General features: G+C 35.6%; 1 protein-coding gene across 1 annotated transcript; it reads right to left on the bottom strand.

Annotated features, from left to right (window-relative positions):
• Positions 1–3,920: 3,920 nt before the first annotated feature.
• LOC147697060 (uncharacterized) lies at positions 3,921–26,149 on the bottom strand. The gene is made up of 5 exons (XM_086933282.1): positions 26,079–26,149; positions 15,340–15,413; positions 6,347–6,784; positions 5,012–5,227; positions 3,921–4,207 (listed from the first exon to the last, which is right to left on the bottom strand). Exons 3-5 carry the CDS (start codon positions 6,782–6,784, stop codon positions 3,947–3,949), a joined length of 915 nt encoding a protein of 304 aa, XP_086789408.1. The 5' UTR covers positions 15,340–15,413; positions 26,079–26,149; the 3' UTR covers positions 3,921–3,946.
• Between the last annotated feature and the right edge of the window lie 1,079 nt (positions 26,150–27,228).

The raw sequence follows: 27,228 nt of genomic DNA, 5'->3' as shown, positions 1-27,228 counted from the left end.
CTTTACTGAAAATACTTTTGCATTTTTTATAAAACGTAATTTCATTTTTTTTTTACTTCCATTTACAGTAAAGTATTGTGTCCTTTTTTTCAACTTATGAAAATATATCTTGTACAAGCCACTTTTAGATGGATGCAGGCAGCTGCTTCGAAACTTCTTTAAACAACATATACAATGATGTGAAGGTCTTAGAATGCGATTGCATGTATTGTTGTAAAACATCAATAAGGCACTTGAGGATGACACACAGAACCATGCATAGGCACAATATTGCACAGTGACTTTACTAGTTTGAAAAACGCCATAAGTTCTGAAGATTGATGTATAAAATGTTGCATGGATGAATGATGGATGTGTGAAAAGGTGTGTGGATGTGTAAAGGATGGATGTATGGATGGAAGGATGAATTGTTGAAAGTGTGAATGGATGAAAGGATGCGTGGAAGGATGAAAGGGTGGATGGAAGGATGGATGAAAGAAAAGGTGGATGTATGGATGTATAAAATGTTGCATGGATGAATGATGTATGGATGTGTGAAAAGGTGGTGTGATGAATGATGGGTGGATGGATGAAAGTGTTTGTGAATTGATGTATAGATGAAACGTTGGATGGATGAAGGATGTATGAAGGATGGATGGAAGAATGAAAGGATGGATAGTTAAAAAGTTGCATGGATGTATGATGCATGTGTGAAAAGCTAGGTGGATAAATAATGTGTGGCTGGATGGATGTGTTGATGTGTGTATAGATTGTGGAATGAAATTTTAAGATGGATGTAGAAAATGTTGCATGGATGAATTATTGATGGATCGTTGAAAAAGTTGTTGGACGAATGATGAGTGAATGGCTAGAAGGGTGGGTGTGTAAATGATCGATGTATGGATGGAAAGCTGAAAGTGTGGATGGATGTATTGTTAGTAGAATGAAATTGTAGATGAATGTATTAATAAAAATGTTGCATGAATGATGGATGGATGTGTGGGAATTTAGGTGGTTGTATGATGGGTGTATGGATCGAAGGGTGGATGAGTAAAGGATGGATGTATGGAAAGGTGGAAGTGTGGATGGATGCAGGATGGATGAATAAAAGTGTGGATGAAAGGATGCAAGGAAGGATGAAAGGGTGGACGGAAGGACGGATGTAAGAAAAGGTGGATGTATGGATGGATAAATGTTGCATGGATGAATGATGTATGGATGTGTGAAAATGTGTTGTGATGAATGATGGGTGGGTGGATGAAAGTGTGGGTGGATGGATGTATAGATGAAACGTTGGATGGATGAAGGATGGATGTTAGAATGAAAGTATGGATAGTTAAAATGTTGCATGGATGTATGATGTATGTGTGAAAATGTAGGTGGATAAATGATGTGTTGCTGGATGGATGCGTTGATGTGTGTATACATTGGAGACTGATATTTTAAGATGGATGTTGAAAATGTTGCATGGATGAATGATTGATGTATTGTTGAAAAGGTTGGTGGACGAATGATGAGTGGATGGATAGAAGGGTGGATGTGTAAAGGATGGATGTATGGATGTAAAGCTGAAAGTGGGTGAATGTATTGTTAGTGGAATGAAATGTTAGATGGATGTATTAATAAAAATGTTGCATGAATGATGAATGGATGTGTGAAAATGTAGGTGGCTGTATGATGGGGGATGGATCGAAGTGTGGGTGAGTAAAGTATGGATGGAAAGATGCAAGTGTGGATGGATGAATGAAAGTGTGGATGAAAGGATGCATGGTAGGATAAAAGGGTGGACGGATGGAATAAAACTTGTATGGATGGATAAAATATTGCATGGATGAATGATGTATGAAAATGTTGTGGGATGAATGATGGGTGGATGGATGAAAGTGTAGGCGTATGAGCATTATCACGGGAGTAGCAGTTCTAATGAATGTGGGATATGTTTTTATTTTACCATTCTTTCACAAGGTATAAGACAGATGAATTTGCTACAGAACATAGAATGAGTGCATGTGGTCTAGCTTTTTTAAAAAAAAGAATATTGTGCACAGTAACATTTTCGGCATTTTGCTCAATTTGCTATAGAACATAGAATGAGTGCATTTGTTGTAGTTTCTTTCCACTAAATTTGCACAGTAACATATTTTATGGAGTTTGTAAATAATAATGCAAAGACAAGATAATAATGTTTCAAAATGTTATTTAAGTAAATATATTTACTATTATTGTATGAAAGCAAATTAAAATTTAATGAAAATACTGTTTTTTGCATTTTTTATGAAACCTAATTTGAATATTTTCTCTTTTTACTTCCATTTACAGTAAAGTATTGTGTCCTTTTTTTAAACTTATTAAAATATATTTTGGTCAAGCTACTGTTAGATGGATGCAGGCAGCTGCTTAGAAACTTATTTAAACAACATATACAATGAGGTCAAGGTCTTAGAAAGCGATTGCATGTTTTGTTGTAAAACATCAATAAGGCACTTGAGGATGACACAGAACCATGCATAGGAACAATATTGCACAGTGACTTTACTAGTTTGAAAAATCCCATAACTTTTGAAGAATCTGAAGATTGATGTATAAAATGTTGCATGGATGAATGATGGATGTGTGAAAAGGTGTGTGGATGTGTAAAGGATGGATGTATGGATGGAAGGATTAAAGGGTGGATGGATGCAGGATGGATTGTTGAAAGTGTGAATGGATGAAAGGATGTGTGGAAGGATGAAAGGGTGGACGGAAGAAGGGCGGATGGAAGAAAAGGTGGATGTATGGATGTATAAAATGTTGAATGGATGAATGATGTATGGATGTGTGAAAAGGTGGTGTGATGAATGATGGGTGGATGGATGAAAGTGTGTGTGTATTGATGTATAGATGAAACGTTGGATGGATGAAGCATGTAGGATGGATGGAAGAATGAAAGGATGGATAGTTAAAATGTTGCATGGATGTATGATGTATGTGTGAAAAGGTAGGTGGATAAATAATGTGTGGCTGGATGGATGCGTTGATGTGTGTATAGATTGGGGAATTAAATTTTAAGATGGATGTAGAAAATGTTGCATGGATGAATGATTGATGGATCGTTGAAAATGTTGTTGGACAAATGATGAGTGAATGGATAGAAGGGTGGATGTGTAAAGATGGATGTATGGATGGAAAGCTGAAAGTGTGGATGGATGTATTGTTAGTAGAATGAAATTGTAGATGGACGTATTAATAAAAATGTTGCATGAATGATGGATGGATGTGTGAAAATGTAGGTGGTTGTATGATGGGTGTATGTATTGAAGGGTGGATGAGAAAAGGATGGATGTATGGATGGAAAGATGCAAGTGTGGATGGATGAAGGATGGATGAATAAAAGTGTGGATGAAAGGATGCATGGAAGGATAAAAGGGTGGACGGATGAAGGACGGATGGAAGAAAACATGGCTGGATGTATGGATGGATAAAAATTGCATGGATGAATGATGTATGTATGTGTGATGGGTGGATGGATGAAAGTGTGGGCGTATGAGCATTATCACGGGAGTAGCATTTCCAATGAACGTGGGATTTGTTTTTATGTTACCATTCTTTCACAAGGTATAAGACAGATGATTTTGCTACAGAACATAGAATGAGTGCATGTGGTGTAGCTTCTGTAAAAAAAAAAATTGTGCACAGTAACATTTTAGGCATTTTGCTCAATTTGCTGTAGAACATAGAATGATTGCATTTGTTGTAGTCTTTTTAAAGTAAAATTGCCCAGTAACATATCTTACGTACTTTGTAAATAATAATGCAAAGACAAGGTAAAAAGCTTTAAAAAATTTATTTAAGTAAATATATTTAGTATTATTGTATGAAAGCAAATTAAACTTTAATGAAAATACTGTATTTTTAGCCTTTTTACAGAAACATAATTTGAATATCTTCTTTTTGTACTTCTATTTACAGTAAAGTATTGTGTCCTTTTTTACAACTCATGTATTTTTAGTATGTATCCGTTTTGAAAAATGACATTAACATTTTTTGGCAAGTTAGGCATTTCAGCTTCTTGAATGTCGTCAATGTCGGCTGGTATATTGAAGAAGTCCAGTAGAATATTGTTATTTATTTCCACAGATTGTAAATGTTCGGTGTTATCAATATGTACATTTAGTGTACAGTGTTCCTGATTAGCAGTTTCTAGCCCATATATAGTCATATTTATTTCTTCTTCTGGTGGTTGTATTTTCTGTGAAGGAAAAAGAAGTTAGTTAATTTCATTTTTTTGAAGTCCTTTTGTTTTTTTTCTTGTGTTGATCTACGGAAAAATTTCGTGTTATATGCAGGCTTAAATAATGTTAATAAGTAGTGAAGATAGTTTAAGAAAGGATAGATGTGAGTAAAGATAGTGAAAAGGTATAATATAGTGTGTATAATAGAGGATTAGAGACTGTTTTGTAATGTTATAGTTACTTTAGTAAAAATACGTATTAATAAATAGTGAGTAGTAGGTACTAGTTTTGTGTTTTAGAATAGTATTGTAAATAGTGATTATAGTTAATAGTGCAGTGTGAGTTGAGTTTGAGTTATTAGTAGAGTGTGTATGAGTTTTTTAGTGCATTGTCAATTATTTTTGGGAGTATTGAAGTTATTGGCGTAGTAGTATAAAGAGAATTTGAAAACGACAAAAAATTGTGTACTTAAGTGTTAGTATTAAAGTCATATTTGTAAGTGATAGTTGGGCATTATTAGTAAATTATTTTGAAATAGTGAAAGTTATTTTTTTGTAATAGTGTTTTTTATGGTGTGAGTAATAAAGAGAGAGTAGTTAAGATTGAGTAGTAGATTTATTAGTGGAGAGTATTAGTGAGTTTTATAGTAGTGATTAGTAGAATATGTAGTATAGCTTAATCGATTTAGATAGAGAGTATTAGAAGAGAGAGTTTGAGGGAATTGTAATTAGTGAATATAGAGTTTGATAGTGTTTTAAAAAGTAAATAGTATAGATTGAGTAGTAGAGCAAGTTATTAATAGTTTAATAATTTGTACTTACTTGACATTGTGTATTTCTTGTTGTGTTTAACATTTTATTGCTGTTAAATTCATGCACTGTCAGGTGCGTCATCTTTATGTAGGATCCAATTTCTATCGGGAAGTCTGTGGCATCTCTCCAAAGAGTTATTTTCACTGAGTCCGTTGTATCTTTCACAGTTATTGATTTAAGTTTAGTATCTTGGCCAGCAATAATAATTGTTTTTGTTTCTTCTTCCTGTAAGACAAAAAATTGGTAATAGAAATTTGTTTATTATGTTACAGTGTTGGTGTGTAAGAGTGTGGGTGTTAAAGAGTGGGTGTGAGCGTGTTGTAGCAGAATGTGTGTGTTAAAGAGTGTGTGTGAAAGTGTGCGAGTGTGCGAAAGAGTGTGCTTAAGAGTGTGTATGAGAGTGTCAAAGAGAGAGTCTGTCAAAGAGAGAGAGAGTCTGTCAAAGAGAGAGAGAGTCTGTCAAAGAGAGAGAGTCTGTCAAAGAGAGAGAGAGTCTGTCAAAGAGAGAGAGAGTCTGTCAAAGAGAGAGAGAGTCTGTCAAAGAGAGAGAGAGTCTGTCAAAGAGAGAGAGAGTCTGTCAAAGAGAGAGAGAGTCTGTCAAAAAGAGAGAGTCTGTCAAAGAGAGAGAGAGTCTGTCAAAGAGAGAGAGAGTCTGTCAAAGAGAGAGAGAGTCTGTCAAAGAGAGAGAGTCTGTCAAAGAGAGAGAGAGTCTGTCAAAGAGAGAGTGTGTCAAAGAGAGAGAGAGTCTGTCAAAGAGAGAGAGTCTATCAAAGAGAGAGAGAGTCTGTCAAAGAGAGAGAGAGTCTGTCAAAGAGAGAGAGAGTCTGTCAAAGAGAGAGTCTGTCAAAGAGAGAGAGTCTGTCAAAGAGAGAGAGAGTCTGTCAAAGAGAGAGAGAGTCTGTCAAAGAGAGAGAGTCTGTCAAAGAGAGAGAGTCTGTCATAGAGAGAGAGTCTGTCAAAGAGAGAGAGTCTGTCAAAGAGAGAGAGTCTGTCAAAGAGAGAGAGTCTGTCAAAGAGAGAGAGTCTGTCAAAGAGAGAGTCTGTCAAAGAGAGAGAGTCTGTCAAAGAGAGAGAGTCTGTCAAAGAGAGAGAGTCTGTCAAAGAGAGAGAGTCTGTCAAAGAGAGAGTCTGTCAAAGAGAGAGAGTCTGTCAAAGAGAGAGAGTCTGTCAAAGAGAGAGAGTCTGTCAAAGAGAGAGAGTCTGTTAAAGAGTGAGAGTCTGTCAAAGAGTGAGAGTCTGTCAAAGCGGTAAGTATTGTGTGCAAGAGTGTTTGGTATATAGTGTGTGTGTAAAAGTGTGTTAAAGGGTGTGTGTGATAATTTTCTTTTTTTTTTATAAGCTTACCTCTGCAATTGTCCCAGAAATGCTCATTAATGAGCGTAGTGAAGCTGCTTTAACTGTTTTTATAGGTGATATTGGTGGAGCAGGGGGTTGTAGGATATATTCTGCCTCCTGTATTATTTCTGGAGGTATAGATAAGGGCATCATGCGTGATAGTTTTGTTTGTTTCGTGATGATAATCACATTGTTTTTGGCTAAGAAATTGCGAATCATAATAGCTTGTCCTTCTTTAGTTTGCTGGTAAAATGGCTCATTGTAGCACGTTGCTTTAATGCAACTACTTTCATCAGCTAGAGCTAGATGATACATGACTTTGTTCTCTTGTTTAGCATTTGTATAGTTTGTTTTTGTCGAACATTTTATAACGTTGGCTCGTATTGTTTTTTGGTACGGTTTGTTGTCTTCATGTTTCAATTTTTTGAGGTCTTGTATGGAAATCATCTGAAACGAGAGAAAATGTTAGTACACATTCTGAACATAAATTTTTCCCCTTTTGCTATTACCTGTAATAAAATAGCATGTTAATGAAGTGGTTGCATTTTAAACTGCCACCCATAATGCTTTGTGATCACTATAATATGATTCTAATGTACCGTAGTGCATGATGTTGTCATTAGTATAGATGTGATCTAGTGTTGAATTGTAGTCTGTTGTGTATTGTTGTATTTTCTGCTGGCATTGAAATTGCTGCAGCATATATTCTAATAGCAAAGTTCTGTTTGGTGACATTTGTGTTAAATCTATATTGAAGTCTCCCATGATGACATATTTCGAATTTGGATACAAGTTAATTATGCTACTTAAAACTTGTAATAATGTCTGCAAAAGTACATGTGGTGGTTTGTACAGTATAATAAATAAGTATTCAGAATCATTAAGATGCTGAGTGAAAAATAAAAAGTCAATTTCGTGTTGTGTTTTATATATTGGCGATAAAAGCATGTTTTTTTTGTAATAAATGGCATTACCATGCTTTGTGTGCTGGTTGTGAAATTTATCAAATAATACTAAGTGATATTGTTCTATTAAGAACGTATTCTTACCTGCTTTTCTAGTTGTGTTTATTTCAGTGAGGCATATAATATCACTGTTCATGATATTTTTGTCTGATTTAATAGCAGTGTAATTTCTTTGCAAGGACCGTATGTTATGGACAATTATATTACACTGTTGTCTATAGCTATCTAATTGTGGTACTGATACTTGTAATTGCATGTGTGTTCTTAAACGTGTCATTTCTTAATGTACTTTTGGATGTACAGCTATTTTGTCTTGCTGAAAGTTTCTAATGTATATGTTGTCTAAAGATTTAGCTCTGCTTAAAGCTACATAATGCAGATGATGTACTTTACTGTTGTTAAAGTGAATGAAAATGGGCTCAATTGTTTCTCCTTGTGTTCTATGTATAGTTCTTGCAGATGATTGTCGCAATGGGAATTGTTTGCGTATAATAGTTATAAATTTCTGTGTATATTGGAAATGCCGTGTAATAGCATGAATGGGTGTCCAATGAGGCAAAATATTACTGTGATATATGTGTTTGTTTTCTTGTCTTGTTAATTTGCCTACTGTTTCTTTATCAAAATTAATCCAAATTACATTTGGGCTGTTATTGATAGTTTCTACAAATTCTACTATACCTGTTGCACCATTTGTTAAAGCATCATTGACATTTATATTGTTAGTTAAATCATATCTTAATTGTAATGCAATATGTAATATTGATGGCAGGCTCATTGTTTTAGTAGGATCTGTGGGCAACTGTTGGAGTATTTTTTTTTTACTGCTTCACTTAAGTCTGCTGCAACTGTGTCTGTTGCTGTAGCTGTGTAAACTGGGTAATGGGTTATATGTTCTAATAAAACTGCATTATTTATGCTATTGACTTCATTGTTAGTTCCCATAATGTAAGGGATCGTTTTGCTAATGTTTTCAGGTGGCTCTATTTCTCGTGTTTTTATCTGTATAATATCTTCATTTGTTTGTTTCCCTTCTCTTAATCTGTTTAGTAGTTCAGCAAATGGCAAGTCATTTTGTTGTCTCATTATTTTAGTCAACTCAAATAACTTGAAATGTGTCTGCCATAAATTAGTACTTACTGGCCTATATGAATGTTTTGGGTTGTCAAATATGTATGGGTCAAAAACTGGCTTCAATTGGTAAAAGTCTCCAATTGCTAAAATAGATATTCCGCCAAAAGGGAGATCAGACATTTTTATCTCTTGCAATCTATTATGTATAAAGTTGAATACATTAGCCCCTACCATTGATATTTCATCAATTATTAGCAATTTAAGATGCATTAGCTGACCTTGTAGTGTGCTTCTATTCTCATGAGTTAGCTGTCTATGAGTTAGTGTTTGTGAAATAGGTATTTTAAAAGTACTATGTAGTGTTTTGCCTTGAATGTTATGTGCTGCTTTGCCAGTTGGAGCTGTAAGCAATACATATATGTTATCTGGGTTTTCTCCTGCTTTTGTATTGTAATAACGTACTAATGTTTGGTAAAGTGCTGTTATAAGGAAACTTTTGCCTACTCCTGCACCACCTGTGCAAAATGTGTAGCATGGCGTTTCTTTTGTTTTAACCCAATGCAAATGATGATATATAAAGTTAAGTTGTTCTGCTGTTAGATTTTGCATTATACTATCATATTGTTCTTTTGGCATTATGTTATTGCTTAGTGCTTCTTCTCTACTTGTACTTCTAATCCCTAAATCAAATGATAGGTCATACAATGGGTTTTCATTATTTTGCACTTCATGGAATATGGTGTTATCTTGTTCGGTATCTATTGGTGGTAGCAATGTATCTAATAGACTAGTTTCATTGCTATTAGTTGTTAGTTGTTTATTATGTTTATTATACTTATTATGGTTAGAATCAACTGCATCTTTAAGTTCCAGATAGCGTTCATAATACGTTTCCTTGTTATTAATTATATTATGTTCATTTCGCCATGGGTAAAAAAGCATGAGCAATTCTCTATAGTAATTTTCGGAGTCATTTTTGATGTTATATCTGCAATAGCGAATTACTCTTGCTTTTTTTCTTTTTATGTAGTTTGTTTCGTGTACTAAATTTATCTCAAGTTCTTCGTCATCTGAGCTATGAAAGTTATTTTCAATAAGGAAATTGTCATGGCCTGTTTCTTCTTTTCCTTTACATTTTTTCTTTTCATTATACATAGATGCATAGTCAGCTAATGTACATGTTTCTAATTTTACAGGGCGTTTGCTGTACCTCACTATAATATTATCATATTGTATTTTACAAGACTCATCTGGTAAAGAATTGATAGTTTCGATGTCTTTTAATAAGTATGTACGCTTTTCATTAGGACTTGTATTGATAAATACAAAAGATCTTGAACTTTTCCATAAAGGAATTTATTACATATGCTGCTTCTTGGGCACTTATTTCTGTACAGTTTAAGAATTTGTTACCTATATGCTTAAGTTGTTCTTTAATACTTGGATTGGCATGTACTTCTTTAGCAGCTTGGGCAATTAATTTGCTCATTCCTCACTGTGATTTACTAATGTATGAAACAATATACACAGCACATGCATATGCATCTAAGATGTATTGTATATCTATGTTTGCTTGCCATGCTTTCAAAATAGTTGGATTGTAGTTATTTATAAAGCATTCAGCTGGTGTCCTTTTCAAGAAAATAGTATTTTTTTCTATAATAGATTGTATACATAAAGTATATTGTTTTAGATCTATGTTCATTGAATGTAAAAACTGTTCAAAAGTATAATTTGAAAATTCTTGGCTGTTTATAGTTAGATGTATTAGTTCCATTTGCTGTAAGAGCTCGGTATTTGTTTTGTCTAGCTCTATTGGTTCTAGTATAAAAGTTTCAGGCATTGGATATCTGGGATAATGATATTTGCATGTTCTTTTATGTTTGATACGGCAGTTTTTGGTATGGCCGTGTCTTTGTAGAGGTAGTAAAGACTCTATATCTGGTTCTTGTGTTTTTGCACATGTAACACACTTATTTATGAAAGTAGTGACTTCATTTCTATCAGAAGTTTCATATAGTGGAGCATTTTCTATCCATATTATAGCATGTATATGTGGTGATCCCCGTTGTTGGAATTCTGCTCTATAAAAGTAATCAATAATTTTGCCAATCGGATTACTTTCATGCAATAAAATAGAATTAAATAATTTCCTAACTTGGAAGTCAAAATGTCTTGCACATGTAATGGGATTTTGCTGTATTAATTGGCATTTTGTTTCCCATGACATATTTTTAAATTCTTCTTTTGTGCATTCTGGTCTTTTTTCTGTACGTAATAATATGTTAATTAAGTGATACCATTTTGTTTCTGCAGCAGATAAAGTTAAAAAAAATGTTGGTAATCCTAATTGTCTAATCATAGCAAAGAGGTCTTTCTTGCATTGCTCCCAATATGGTGGTGAACTACGGATAGTTTTAAGTATTTTGTATCCTTCATTATACTGTAAAATTGTATCTAATTTATCTTTTATGTCTTTGGCAGTTATAATGTTTCCATTAATAAAGTATTTCCTGAGAGATATAAATATTTTGCTCTGTAATTGTTTAATGTGTAATGTTTTTAATTTAAAGAAAAGATTAGTAACACACTTTGCTACTCTTAGATCATTACTTCTTACTTCTGATTGACAGATTGTGCTGTAATGTATTGGGACATGCCTTTCTTTATTAGTTGGCCTTCGTTTTCCGCAAAATATAGTTGGGAATGCCAAATATTCGGAATCTTTGTCTTCATACAAGCCTCTTGGTGTGTTATATTCTGCAGGTGCTAAACTTAAAATATTATTTGTTTCTGTAGTAATAGTTTCATTATCTAACATAGTATCTAAATTTCCTGCTGGAATGTTGTCTGAGGAATCTGACATATAACTTGTATCTGAAGTCTCATCACAAGAATGTATATCTTGTGTTGTATAATCCCAATCTTTATTAATAGTGATTCCATATTCTTGAAACAAAGTGCTAGTAGTGGCTAAATATAAAGCTGCACGTTTTACTTTGTTTGGTCTAACATTTTCATAATGGGTATAAGATTTATAACTTAATTTTCTTTTTAATTTTATTGGAATTGTCATGTTATCATTAATTTGCCTTGGTAAAACAGTTACTGTTGTCATAACGTCTGCAGGTACATTTACTACTGCACCTGATAGAGATTTTTGGAATCCACGTGGTAATGTTCTAATTTGTAAAAAAGGTATTCTTGGTGATACTAATCTTTCTTCTAAGTTATGCAAGTGTAAGACTGCTGGGATATCAGGAAATGTCATCCCATTATATACTGAACATGGAGGTATTTTGTCTTTACATATATATGTGTAACATGTTCTGCATATCTTATCTGTTCTGTATTTGCTAATGTTACATTCTATGAATTTAGCTCTCTTACTAATACTGTTTGTTTTTTGAAGACTTTGCTTATGCCATAGTTGATTGCAAATAGTGCAAGTGTACTCAGGTCCATATCGTATTTCTTCCTGAAATATCCTAATTATATCATTTGTTGTTTGACCTGCTATATCTCTATGATTAGGTTCATTTTCTCTGTTTTGTGTCCGTTTTCTTTTTCTATTACTATTTATTTCTAGAATTTCTATATTGGTTGTTTGAATTAGTGATTCAACATCAGCTGTTAATGTGTTTATTATCTCAGTATTGTTAAGAGCTATGTGTGAAGCTAAATAACTGTGTTCTGTTACATGCAGTCTATTGTCTTGACTATTGCTGTTTTGTGTGTTTATTATTGTATTTTCTACTTGTAAGTTATTTGAAGGAATTTCCCCTAATGCATTTATAGATATATGTGTCGTATGAACATATATGCTTTTTCTAGACTTTACATTTCCTTGTTTATGATTCCATTGTGTTTGCTGTAATCCTTTTTTGCTAATTGTTGTTATGTTCACTGTAGTTAAATCTAAAATAATACTCTCAGAATTAGTAATTTGTTCTCTATTGCCTAACTTTAGGATGTATTCTATAATAAGATTAATAGAGTCAATTTGGATAGCAATACATGTTCCATTAGGATGTTGTATTGCATTTTCATTTTGGCTATGTGAATCAAATAGAGAGTATGTATGTATAGTTTTGAAGACTGAAATTATATATCTACCTATAGAGATCAATACACCAGTTTGTGAATTAATTGTAGAAGTTAATGCAGATATAAATTTACTATGTAAAGTTTGTGCTGATTTTGTTAGTTCTTCGCTAAAGCATTTTTTGAGCTTTGTAGAATAGATTATGTCATTGCTAACTATGTAATTTGGTAACTTTAGAGGTTGCATACAATCTTGTTCATCAACAGAGTGCATTTCAGTGTACAAAGCATCTCCAAGATTCATAATACAGTGCAAGTCTACACTATCCCAAATATATGCTGGTTTACAGTAGTTCTTTAGAATAGCAAATATACTATTTTGAAGAGAATGTGTATAGTGAATACTTTTATCACTATGTGTATTTTTTTCCTGTGGATGTGTGTTATGTAAAAAGGGAATTTCTTGTGGTGTTTGTGTTAAAATATTTGAATCTATATTGGTATTATTTGTGCTACTTTCCTTGTTGTGCAATGTGCTATTGTGTATATTATCATGAAGTAAACTGTCATTACTTCCAGTAATAAGTTTATATGTATTATAGTAATCACTTGAATATGTGTTTTATGTAAATTACTTGTGTATATTGTTTGTTGTACATTTATGTGTGTGCTATTAATTACATTACTAGAATATGTGTTGGTATTTAAATTACTTGCTGGTATTGTCTGTTGTACATTTATGTGTGTGCTATTAATATGTTGTTTTTCTGTGTTGCCCTTTAGTGTTTTCTTAAGTATACTTGCATATGTGTCAGTAGGAGTAGTCTCTTGTGGTGTATTAGTATATTGTGTTGTGCTGATCTGCTTGCTGTTGTTTTTAGATAGATTATTAGGCCCTGTTGTAGTGAGAATTGCACAGGAATATGTACTAGTACTAGGAGTATTATCTAAAGATGCTAATGGCTGTTCCTTATTCAAAAAAGTGTTTGTTTTAGATTGACATCTCTGAATGAAATTTTTGGAACTTTCTATACGCATTTCAAATGCTTGTGTGAAAATTTTTTCACTAGCTTTAGTAGAATACACATAAAGATTTTTCGGTGCTACTGCATTCTTATTTTTTTCATGAAGCACCATTGCTTTTTGAAGTGATTCTTTTTTAATCGTACTTATTTGTATTGGAGTTAATTCCTACGGTACACAATTCATGTTTGGTTTCTTTAGATAGTGTGCCAGATTTGTGATGTACTCTAGAAGTTTTTCAAATATGAACTGTATAGTAATACATGTTCCATTTGAGTGAGGCATTCCAGTGTTATCACGACTATGTGAGTCAAATACAAAGTACGAATCATTTTTCTTAAAAATGGAAATAACATAAATTTCCATGCAAAGTATAACACCGGAGTTGTAATCAAGTGCAAGTTTTAATATTTGGTTGAGATTTGGAAACGAAGGGTCACATTGTTGTAATATGTCTCCATAATAAGGTTCTTTAAGTTTAAGTGAATAGATAGTAGTATTGTGTTCAATAAAATTTGGTAACTCATCTGGATGCCTAAGTTGTTCGCTATTAAGTAAATGCATATCTATATATAAAGCATCACCTAATTTCATAATGTAATGCAAGTCTTCTTTAGTCCATGTATGTGCATCTTTGTAATAGTTGTGTATAATTGCAAATGTACTATTTGGCAAGCATTGATAACCTCTAGAATTGCATGTAAATTTGTCATGCCCTTGATGATAATCTGCTGCTAGTATTTGCATCTTAGCTAAGCGAATTTATTAAATAATTTGATATCGCTACAGTATTGCTAGATTTTTTGTTATACCTGAGTCTTTTTTGGTTCTCTCTCTCTTATACAATATATATATATATATATATATATATATATATATATATATATATATATATATATATATATATATATATATATATATATATATATATATATATATATCTAATTTATATTTGTCTTGTAGTTAACTATAATTCAAGGCAATTAATTTAATTTTACACTATTTTTTTGCTTTGTATTTTAGGTAGCAACTTTAGATGTATCTTTTTTACAATTTTAGTGATGTAGTAGCTATAATTTATACTATTAGGGTGTATATATATATATATATATATATATATATTATATATATATATATATATATATATATATATATATATATATATATATATATATATATATATATATATATATATATATATATATATATATATATAGTTATTTTACTGTTTTTAAATAGATTTCTAGTTACAGGTTGATAACTTATTTAAAAAAGATACTTGTAATTGTATATATTTCCCAACAATTAGCAATTGTCTTTACAAAAGAAACAATTGTCAATGTTAAGTATATAAATGTATATATAGTTTTTTAAAGAAATAATTATATATATGATTAGTTCTACTTTTTTTTTTATCTAAATCCACTCTATTGTTGTTTTTGACCTGTTTTATAGTTGGAGCTGGTAGCAAAACAAAGCAATTATTTTTACTTTGATGAAGTTTTGCTTAAGAATGAGCAATGTGAAAGAAGTAAACGATTGAACTTTTTCAATGTGATATATATCTATCTATCCCTTACCTTTTTTTTGGTAGTTACCTAAAAACAAAAGCAAATTATGCAATGGCTATATTATGTTGATTCTTACTTTATTTTTTTCCTAACTAATTTTTTTCTTCTTAAGATTAATCTTACCGATGTAAATCTTCTATATGATATTTCCTAGTTATAAGTATATACTATATACTATATATATATATATATATATATATATATATATATATATATATATATATATATATATATATATATATGTGTGTTGATATATGTGTCTTATTTTTTTCCTTGCTATTTCTATACTTACAAGTGAATACAGAAGCAAATTAGATACTTTTACCGTGATGATGTTTTCACTGATGATGTTGTGTCAAACAATTATGAACGTCTGATCTTATTCAATCAATTGGCAATCTAAGGAAGAATGGAAACAAGCATTATTATTGAGTTTACATATTAATATAATAAAAGTGGCTCGATACTCCTAATCATTGTTAGTATATAAAAATATTTAGCAAAAAGTTTTTTAATTTTAATTAATTACTAGTATTAAAAAGTGTATACAGTAAGTTATATTTAATAGTATATAGTGTATTGTATTCAGCGACGGCTCGTGGAGGGAGTTACGGTGGGCAGGAGGGCGGGGAGGGGGAGGGGCAGGGCGGAGGTTGCTAAAAACCGGCATATGGATAATTGCAGGTAAGTAAACAATTTAATTAATAAAACGAATTTCGTAGCTCGCACTGCATTGCATTTTGCGATGCAAGGCGCACTACGAAATTCGTTTTATTAATTAAATTGTTTACTTACCTGCAATTATCCATATGCCGGTTTTTAGCAACCTCCACCCTGCCCCTCCCCCTCCCCACCCTCCTGCCCCACCGTAACTCCCTCCACGAGCCGTCGCTGATTGTATTGTATGTTGATATATGTTTTTGAAACATTGTGACTAGAGTGCATGTGTAAAGAGTGCATGTGTAAAGAGTGCATGTGTAAAGAGTGCATGTGTAAAGAGTGCATGTGTAAAGAGTGGCGAACGTATATGTATAAAGGCATATGTGTAGAAATTGTGTGTACAAAGTGTATATGTAGTACATACTTTAAGACTATGTGTAGAAGTTGTATGTGTAGTATGTGTGTGGACTGAGTGATGAAGCATATTAGTAGTCGTAAATAGAGTATTAGGAGTAGTGTATGTAGTATAGAGTAACTAGTAAAGTATAGTAGTAAGGAGGATAAAGTGAGCAAGATAGAGAGAGATGGAGGGCAGGAAAAAGAGATGGAAATAAAGAGGGGTGGATAGGCAAGATTGAGAGTAGGGGAAAGATGAAAAGAGAAAGATAAAGTAGGAAAGATAAGGAAAAGAGAGAAGTATGATAAGGAAGAGAGAGGATATAGAGGTGTAGAAAGGAAGGTAGAAAAAAAAGATAGAAATGTAAATTACACAATGTGAATTTTATTTGAAGTTGTAAAGAGTGTATTAGAAGCATTGTTTGTAATTTTAAGCAAGTACAAAACAACAATAGGAGAGGCAGGGAGATTAAGGAACACTTAGTCCCCTGTTAAATCTAAATAAACAAGAGAAGAGACGTTAAATAAGTCTCAAATTGCCACAGAGAGGGAGCGATGCAACTGGGGAATTGCACACCCACTTTAGGTGGAAAAGAAAGCCCTCACACACCGACCTAGTCAGTGTCATGCTTCATCATTGGGCCCCACTAAAGAGGCCGAATGCCTCTTTGGTGTGCTACGACGCCAGAAGACTGCGGAGCTGGTTGTGTGAAAAGGGCATGTTGTGAGTTTTATAATTAAAGGTGCCTAATGTGTATGTACAATTCTATAATTCTTGATCCTTAGTACACAAATGAAAGAGTTATGTGTCTGAATTTAATGCCCAAGGTAATGGATTTGTTAATTCAAAATACTAATTAGTCAGTCAACATGTTTCATCCTTTACAGTTGTTTAAATTTACCTAGGCATTTATAATGACAGAATTATACCCCGGCGGTATGGACTCTCTAATTGTCCACCCTGACCTGGGGGCGTGAAAGTGAAAATATCAAAAAAATGATTTAGTGCATAAAAAAAAGGTGGAAGAGCAATTGCTCATTCCAAAAATACTCCTACTTGCGGAGTGTTTGTGCACCTGTAAAAGAAATAACAGACAAATATATAAAACTTTCACACAATTAGTTGTAAATATAGGTCATTGCGTTTGTCCAGGGTGCTCCATAGTTGTGGCATAGTGTGCCTAAACAAACACTATAGTTAACACCATCTATATATCTATATAGCCTTATAGGGATGCTAACACTAACTTTGGGAAGTGAAGTGGAAAAATGTGTGTAAAGCACACAAAGTAGCTAGAAAGTGTTGATGAAGAGAGAAGACGCATGAGAGAGATCAAGAGAGATGGAAAGCAAGAAGAAAAGTAAGTGCAGAATGGAGTGAGAAGACAGCAAATAAAGAGTGCAGGATAGAAAGTGAAGACAAGATGGAGACGTAGATAGAGAGTGAAGGCAGGAAGGAGAGAGGACACGAGAGAGAGAGAAAAAGGGAGGGTAGAATGTAGGGCATGAGCAAGAAGGAGGAATGGATGGAAGAAGGTGCAGGAGCAAGAGGCCCGTCTCAGTGGTGTAAGGACTTCCAGGTAAGCAATTTTGTCTTTTGTAAAGCTAATAATACTGTCACTTTGAATGCTCCAAATTTGACTAAATTTATTTTTCTTTTGTTGCAGGTATTTGACAGCAGGGGGGGCCAAGTATTTCCGGTTGCCATTTTGTCTTGGGATCTTTGGCTCGCTGTCTCAGTGTCCATGGTGCAAGGACCCCCATAGAGAGAGATGTAGATGGAGGGCAGTAAAGAAGAGAGCAGTTGGAAGAGTGGGCAAGAGGAAGAGTGATGGCACAGGGGAAAAAAAGCGGAGAGGGAGATAAAGAGAAAAATGATAGATAAGGAAGGAGAGAAAGAGTGGATGCAGAGAGTGAGCAAGAGAAAAAAACAGATAAAAGATCGAAAAGAGAAAGTTAAAGGGAGAAAAAAGGGAGAAAATGCAAGAGAGAAGAATAGTAGATAGGGAGGAAGAGAGAGGGAAGACAAAAAGAAAAGTAAGGGTACAATGGAGCGAGAAGATAGAAAACAAAGAGTGCAAGATAGTAACTATTTCCGGTCGGCATTTTGTCTTGGGATCCATCACTGTCTCCGTGGTACAAGGGATTTCAGGTACGCGATTCAAATTGTAATGTAATTTGTATTTCTCTTACAGGTGTTCGGCTATTTTGTTTATATTCTTCTAATATTTTTTTTTTTGGGCTGTTCTCTCTAGTGTTTCCGTGTCGGGTCTCCTCCTTGGCGTAACTACTTTCAGGTAAGCGATGTTGTGTTTTGTAACAAATAAATGACTGTCCCTTTTGAATGGTCGGAATTTTTTTTAAGTTTGAAAAGGATTTTTTGACTTCATTCTACCCTTACTTTTTTTTTGTCTCCCCTTTCTCTTCCTCCCTATGTACTATTCTTCTCTCTTGCACTTGCTCCCTCTTTTATCCTTTTAACTTTCTCTTTTATCTGTTTTTTCTCTTGCTCACTCTCTGCATCCTCTCTCTCTCTCTTGCCTTATCTATCATTATTCTTTATCTCCCTCTCCTTTCTGCTTTTTTTCCTTTTGCCATCACTCTTCCTCTTGCCCCCTCTTCCAACTGCTCTCTTCTTACTGCCCTCCATCTACATCTCTCTCTATGGGGGTCCGTGCACCATGGAGACTGAGACAGTGAGCCAAAGAGTGCAAGATAGAAAGAGAAGACAAAATGAGGACAGAGATGGAGAGTGAAGGCAGGAAGGAGATAAGACGCAGGAGTAAGAACAAGAAAGAGGAGGAAGGCAGAAGGTAAAGGAAAAGTAAGAAGTAGGGCATGAGCAAGAAGGAGGGAGGGAGAGAGAGCAGATGGAAGAGGGTGCAGGAGAGAGGGACGGTAGAGAGAAAAGAAAGCATAAAGGAGATAGAGAGAAGAATGATAGATAGGGAGGAAGAGGAACACGGAGAGTATTAGAAAGAGGAAAAGATAAAAGAAAAAGAAGAGAGTGCAGGACAGAAGCATGATAGATAGAAAAGGAGCAAGAAGAAAGGAGAGAGCAGATGGAATAGGGGGCAGGAGGAAGAAGGAAGAGAGCAGAAAGGAGAGATATATAGAGAAGAAAGAGCGATAAAGAAGTATTTAAAAAAAAGGAAGAGAGTGCAAAAGAAAGAACGGAGGCCGCAGAGAGAAGGTGAAAAGAAGAGAGAGAAAGATAAGGAAGAAAGAGGAAGAGAGTGCAGGAGATAGAAGTATGATAGATAAGGAAGTAGAGAGGATGCAAGCTAAATGCAGATCATGAGAGAGAACGTATAAAGGGGGAAAAGACTGCAGAATGGAGTCAGAGGGCAAAAAATAGAAGGAGTGCAAGATGGAAAGGGAGAACAAGATAGGGAAGGAGATAGAGAGTGAAACTCACAGAGTGCAAAAGGAAGAGCAAGAAAGAGAAAGAAGACAGGAGTTAAAGGGAGGGTGGGCATGAGCAAGAAAGAATTAAGAAGGGAGCAGTTGGAAGAGGGGGCAAGAGGGAGAGTGATGGCAAAGGGAAAAGAGCAGCAGGGAGATAAAAAAGAAGCATGATAGAGAGGGAGGAAGAAGGAAGGAGAGAGAGCAGATGGAATAGGGGGCAGGAGGGAGAGGGAAGAGAGCAGAAAGGAGAGAGAAGAGAGAAGAGAGTGCAGAATGGAGTCAAAGGGCAAGAAAGAGAAGGAGTGCAAGATGGAAAGGGAGAACAAGATAGAGAAGGAGATAGAAAGTGAAAGTAAGAGAGAGGGCAAAAGGGAGAGCAAGGGAGAGAGAGAGAAAAGGCAGGAGGTAAAGGGAGGGTGGGAAGGAGGGCATGAGCAAGAAATAAGTAAGAAGGGAGCAGTTGGAAGAGGGGGCAAGAGGGAGATTGATGGCAAAGAGAAAAGAGCAGAAAGGAGAGGGAGATAAAGAGAGAAGCATGATCGAGTGGGAGCAAGAAGGAAAGAGAGAGCAGATGGAATAGGGGGCAGGAGGGAGAGGGAAGAGAGAGCAGAAAGGAGAGAGATATATAGGAGAGCGATAAAGAGAACGGGTGGAAACAGATTGTGATGGAAGAAAGAAGGTGAGAGAGGGTAGATGAAGAAAAGCACAAGAGTGTGAATGTAAGATGGAGAGAGTGGGCAAAATAAAGAGAAATAAAGAAGGAATACAAGATAGCGACATAAGGAGGAGAGAAAGAAAGGAGAGAGATGGAAAGGGTATGCAAGAAGGAGAGGGGCAAAAGGTAAGAGAGCAAGAGGGAGAGAGATAAAGATAGAAGGAATAGGAAAAGAGAGGGCAGGAGAGATAAGCATGATAGAAAAGGAGGGAGAGAGCAAGCAGAAGGGAGAAAGGACGCAGGAAATAGAGAGATAAAGAATGAATTCAAGAGAGATAGCGAGATGTAGGAAGTAGAGAAAAAAGGAGAGAGATGGAAGGGGTATGCAAGAATTAGAGAGGGGCAAAAGGTAAAGGGAGCAAGAGGGAGAGAGAGATAAAGATAGAAGGAATAGGTAAAGAGAAGGCATGAGAGATAAGCATAATAGATAAGTAGGGAGAGAGCAAGCCGAAGGGAGATGACGCAAGATAGAAAGAGCATGAGAGAGAAGGTAAGGAGGAGTAAAAGTGAGAGCAGAATAGAGTGAGGGAGTAAAAGAAAGTGCATGATAGAAGGAAAGAGAAGATGGGAATACAGGAGAGAGAGTGTAGAAGAGAAGGGATGCAAAAGAGAGGGAGAGGAGAAGAAAGAAGGAAAGTAGGAGAAAGTGAGGGAAGAATAGAGCAGGAGTAAATAAAATAGAAAGACTGCTCGCAAAATCATGAAGGAGATGCAGAGTAAATGCAAGAGAGAGGAAAGGCAAGAATGCAAAATTGAAAGGAAAGGCAAGAGAGGGAGATGTATGTATGTTGCATGTGCTGTCTCAGTATCTAAGCATTTGCTGCAGGATGGGGAAGAAGATATAGGGTGTGTGCAGGGACCTGTAAACAAAGTCTTGGTTATAAGTTTTCCTTTAGCTTTGACCTCTCTCCTGATTACGACCTCACCAGTGCAGCTTTCATCTCCAAACTAAACTAAATGTTGTTTATGAGGGAAACTTTGTGTATAACCATCCAGCAAAGAATGCCCAGTACAGACAGCAAGTACTACCCCAAAAAATGTATAAAGTGAAATAAGTTAAGTATGAACGTACCGTGTTGAAAGAACGAATTTGAAAGATGTGTCTTTGATGGGGCAGTTGCACCAAATGGCAAATTTTTTGTCCTGTAAAAGTAAAATATCTTGTTAGCAAAAGATTGAAAAGAGTGAGGACATTTATGTGAAGTATATTAGAAGTTGTAAATAGAGAATTAGAAGCACTATGTATTATAGAGTAACTAGTATAGTAGTAAAGAGTATAAAGTAGCAAGGTAGAAAGAGAGAGGTCAGGAAGAAGAGAGAGATGGAAAGAAAGAGGGGAGGATAGGCAAAAAGAAAAGGAGTGAAAATAAAAAAGGAGAAAGAGAAAGAAGAAAGGACGAGGAAGAGTGCAAGTGAAAGAGAAGCTTGATAAGAAAGGAGAGAACGCAAAGAGGTGAAAAGAAGACAAAGATAAAGAAGGAAGAGAGTGCAGGAAATAGAAGTATGATAGATAAGGAAGTAGAGAGGATGCAAGATAAATGGAGATCATGAGAGAACATAGAAAGGGTGAAAAGAGTGCAGAATGGAGTCAAAGGCCAAAAAACGAGTGCAAGATGGAAAGGGAGAACTAGATAGGGAAGGAGATAGACAGTGAAACTAAGAGAGAGGGCAAAAGGGAGAGAGAGAGAGAAGGCAGAAGGTAAAGGGAGGATAAACATGAGCAAGAAAGAATTAAGGTAGCAATTGGAAGAGGGACAAGAGGGAGAGAGATGGCCAAGGGAAAAAAGCAGAAAGGAGAGGGAGATAAAGAGAGAAGCATAATAGAGAGGGAGCAAGAAAAAAGGAGAGAGAGCAGCTGGAATAGGGGGCAGGAGGGAGAGGGAAGAGAGAGCAGAAAGGAGAGAGATATAGAGGAGAGCGATAAAGAAGTGATCTAAAAAAGGAAGAGACAGTGCAAGAGAGAGAACGGGAGGAAACAGATTGTGACAGAAGAATGTGAAAGAGGGTAGATAAAGAAGAAAAGCACAAGAGTGTGAAGGTAAGATGGATAGAGTGGGCAAAATTGAGAGAAATAAAGAAGGAATACAAAAGAGCGAGATATAAGGAGGTGAGAAAGAAGGAGAGTGGTGGAAAGTGTATGGAAGAAGAGAGGGGCAAAAGGTAAAGATATCAAGAGGGTGAGAGAAATAAAGATAGAAGAAATAGGAAAAGAGAAGGTAGGAGAGATAAGCATAATAGATAAGGAGGGAGAGAGCAAGCAGAAGGGAGAGGACGCAAGAAATAGAGAGAGCAGGAGAGAGAAGGAAAGGATGAGTAAAAGTGAGAGCTGAATAGAGAGGGAGTAAAAGAAAAAGTGTGCATGATAGAAGGAAAGAAGATTAAAAGACAGGAGAGAGAAGGTATAAGAGAGGGGATGAAAAAAAGAGGGAGAGGAGAAGAAAGAAAGAAAGTAGGTGTAATAGTGAGGGAAGAATAGAGCAGGAGTAAATAAAAGAGAAAGACTGATGGCAAAATGGGGAAGGAGATGCAGAGTAAATGCAAAAGAGATAAAGAAAGGCAAGAATGCAAAATTGAAATGGAAGTCAAGAGAGGGAGATGTTTGTATGTTGCATGTGCTAGCTTAGTATGTAAGCATTTGCTGCAGGGACCTGTAAAGAAGATGGGGATGAAGATATAGGGTGAGGGCAGAAGAGAGAGGATGCAGGAGAGAGAGGGAGAGCAAAGGAAAGAGAAAGTAGGAGAAAAGAATAGTGCGAGAGTGAAAGAAAGAAGGACAGTGAATGTAAAATTGTGAGTGAGATGCAGAGTAAATGCAGGAGAGAGAGATAAGGAAAGGCAAGAAAGAAATTGAAAGAGAAGGCAGGAAAGAAGGAGATATATGAGAATAGAGTGAGGGAGTAAAAGAAAAAGTGTGCATGATAGAAGGAAAGAAGATGGGAAGACAGGAGAGAGAAGTTATAAGAGAGGGGATGAAAAAAAGAGGGAAAGGAGAAGAAAGAAAGGTGTAATAGTGAGGGAAGAATAGAGCAGGAGTAAATAAAAGAGAAAGACTGATGGCAAAATGGGGAAGGAGATGCAGAGTAAATGCAAAAGAGAGATAAAGAAAGGCAAGAATGCAAAATTGAAATGGAAGTCAAGAGAGGGAGATGTATGTATGTTGCGTGTGCTAGCTTAGTATGTAAGCATTTGCTGCAGGGATCTGTAAAGAAGATGGGGATGAAGATGTAGGGTGAGGGCAGAAGAGAGAGGATGCAGGAGAGAGAGGGAGAGCAAAGGAAAGAAAGTAGGAGAAAAGGAGAGAAGAATAGTGCGAGAGTGAAAGAAAGAAGGACAGTGAATGTAAAATTGTGAGGGAGATGCAGAGTAAATGCAGGAGAGAGAGATAAGGAAAGGCAAGAAAGAAATTGAAAGAGAAGGCAGGAAAGAAGGAGATATATGAGAATATAGTGAGGGAGTAAAAGAAAAAGCGTGCATGATAGAAGGAAAGAAGATGGGAAGACAGGAGAGAGAAGGTATAAGAGAGGGGGATGAAAAAAGAGGGAGAGGAGAAAAAAGAAAGAAAGTAGGTGTAATAGTGAGGGAAGAATAGAGCAGGTGTAAATAAAAGAGAAAGACTGATGGCAAAATGGGGAAGGAGATGCAGAGTAAATGCAAAAGAGAGATAAAGAAAGGCAAGAATGCAAAATTGAAATGGAAGTCAAGAGAGGGAGATGTATGTATGTTGCGTGTGCTAGCTTAGTATGTAAGCATTTGATGCAGGGACCTGTAAAGAAGATGGGGATGAAGATATAGGGTGAGAGGGCAGAAGAGAGGATGCAGGAGAGAGAAGGAAAGCAAAGGAAAGAGAAAGTAGGAGAGAAGAATAGTGCGAGAGTGAAAGAAAGAAAGACAGTGAATGTAAAATTGTGAGGGAGATGCAGGAGAGAGATAAGGAAAGGCAAGAAAAAAATTGAAAGAGAAGGCAGGAAAGAAGGAGATATATGAGAATAGAGTGAGGGAGTAAAGGAAAAACCGTGCATGATAGAAGGAAAGAAGATGGGAAGACAGGAGAGAGAAGGTATAAGAGAGGGGATGAAAAAAAGAGTGAGAGGAGAAGAAAGAAAGTGTAATAGTGAGGGAAGAATAGAGCAGGAGTAAATAAAAGAGAAAGACTGATGGCAAAATGGGGAAGGAGATGCAGAGTAAATGCAAAAGAGAGATAAAGAAAGGCAAGAATGCAAAATTGAAATGGAAGTCAAGAGAGGGAGATGTATGTATGTTGCGTGTGCTAGCTTAGTATGTAAGCATTTGCTGTAGGGACCTGTAAAGAAGATGGGGATGAAAATATAGGGTGAGAGGGCAGAAGAGAGAGGATGCAGGAGAGAGAGGGAGAGCAAAGGAAAGAGAAAGTAGGAGAAAAGGAGAGAAGAATAGTGCGAGAGTGAAAGAAAGAAGGACAGTGAATGTAAAATTGTGAGGGAGATGCAGAGTAAATGCAGGAGAGATAAGGAAAGGCAAGAAAGAAATTGAAAGAGAAGGCAGGAAAGAAGGAGATATATGAGAATAGAGTGAGGGAGTAAAAGAAAAAGCGTGCATGATAGAAGGAAAGTAGATGGGAAGACAGGAGAGAGAAGGTATAAGAGAGAAGGATGAAAAAAGAGGGAGAGGAGAAAAAAGAAAGAAAGTAGGTGTAATAGTGAGGGAAGAATAGAGCAGGAGTAAATAAAAGAGAAAGACTGATGGCAAAATGGGGAAGGAGATGCAGAGTAAATGTAAAAGAGAGATAAAGAAAGGAAAGAATGCAAAATTGAAATGAAAGTCAAGAGAGGGAGATGTATGTATGTTGCGTGTGCTAGCTTAGTATGTAAGCATTTGATGCAGGGACCTGTAAATAAGATGGGGATGAAGATATAGGGTGAGAGGACAGAAGAGAGGATGCAGGAGAGAGAGGGAAAGCAAAGGAAAGAGAAAGTAGGAGAGAAGAATAGTGCGAGAGTGAAAGAAAGAAAGACAGTGAATGTAAAATTGTGAGGGAGATGCAGGAGAGAGATAAGGAAAGGCAAGAAAGAAATTGAAAGAGAAGGCAGGAAAGAAGGAGATATATGAGAATAGAGTGAGGGAGTAAACGAAAAACCGTGCATGATAGAAGGAAAGAAGATAGGAGACAGAAGGTATAAGAGAGGGGATGAAAAAAAGAGTGAGAGGATAAGAAAGAAAGAAGGTGTAATAGTGAGGGAAGAAAAGAGCAGGAGTAAATAAAAGAGAAAGACTGATGGCAAAATGGGGAAGGAGATGCAGAGTAAATGCAAAAGAGAGATAAAGAAAGGCAAGAATGCAAAATTGAAATGAAAGTCAAGAGAGGGAGATGTATGTATGTTGCGTGTGCTAGCTTAGTATGTAAGCATTTGCTGCAGGGACCTGTAAAGAAGATGGGGATGAAGATATAGGGTGAGAGGGCAGAAGAGAGAGGATGCAGGAGAGAGAGGGAGAGCAAAGGAAAGAGAAAGTAGGAGAAAAGGAGAGAAGAACAGTGCGAGAGTGAAAGAAAGAAGGACAGTGAATGTAAAATTGTGAGGGAGATGCAGAGTAAATGCAGGAGAGAGAGATAAGGAAAGGCAAGAAAGAAATTGAAAGGGAAGGCAGGAAAGAAGGAGATCTATGTATATTGCGTGTGGTAAATGAGTTTCTAAGCATTTCCTACAGGGACCTGTAAACAAAGTGTTGGTTATAAGTTTTCCTTATCTGCTGACTACAACTTCACCAGTGCAGCTTTCACGTACAAACGCGTAAGATGTGCTTTATGAGCGAAATTTTGTGTATAACTATACAGCAAAGAATGCCCAGTACAGACAGCAATTAGTACAAAAAGTAATGTATTAAGTAAAATAAATCAAGTATTAACATACCGTGTTTATATAACGAATTTGAAATATGTGTAGTCGATGGGTCAGTTGCAACAAACGTCTACTTTTTGTCCCTATAAAACAAATATAGCGTTAGCAAAAGATTACGAGTGCACGCAAAACAAGCAGTGATTTTCTCATGCAAACTGTGCAAATTGAATCTTAGCTAAAGCTTTGCGTATTAGCGATTAATGTGTTCCAATGTAATAGTATGGCAATTATTTTGCGTCACGTTACTGGTTTGTATGTGCCTTTAAAAATATAGAAATCCGCGCATGCACGTAGTGTAAATAAAACAAGGAATGTTGTCAGTGTTTTATTTAATTTCTCGCATCGTGCAAAGCAGTTTGTGAACTAAAGTTGTAACTAAACATATATATATATATATATATATAAATTCACAGAAAAAACCATAGGTTATAGTCGATATATAGTTAGGGATTTGCATTTACAAAACCTTGAAAATTCAATGAAAAAACCATTGGTTTTAGGCCATATATAGTTAGGGATTTGCATTTAGAAAACCTTATTTTACTCGCATAAAACCATTGAAATTCCATATATAGTTAGATGCGCTAACTATATATCGCGCACCCGCAATCCACTGCTGATGATGTCACATATTACATCATTCATGACATGGTTAGTGACATCACTGATGACATCACTGATGACATTATCCAGTGACTGTATGTTTCTGTAAAGTTAAAATATGTTTTACATATTGAAGAATGAGTGGATATATAAGTGTCTGGATGAAGGATTTACTAGGTGCATGACTGACTGATTGAGTAAGTGATTAAATGTGTCTCACTGAGTGCATGGGTTAGTGACTAAACTGTTTTAATTTGTGCATCATTATATCTGTTGTTCTACAAACTGCTGCATATGTTGATCAGTAGCTATATGAGTAACTGTATGGGTTATTGATTGGTTGTCCAAGTATTTGTATGGGAAACTGAGTGTGTGTGTATGGGTGGCTGGGAGGTGTGTGACTCTGTACATGGATGTGTGAGTAGTTGATTCACTATATGTATAGATTCAAAAGTGCATGTGGAAACAGCTGTATGGGCGGTTGACTGTGCATGAGTGTATTAGTGAGTGAATGGATATCTCAGTGCTACATGTTAAAGTAAGTACATATGTAAAACAC

Source organism: Lissotriton vulgaris, chromosome 8 (assembly GCF_964263255.1).
Source record: "Lissotriton vulgaris chromosome 8, aLisVul1.2, whole genome shotgun sequence".
Lineage (NCBI taxonomy): Eukaryota > Metazoa > Chordata > Amphibia > Caudata > Salamandridae > Lissotriton > Lissotriton vulgaris.
This window is presented reverse-complemented; position numbering and strand designations above follow the sequence as displayed.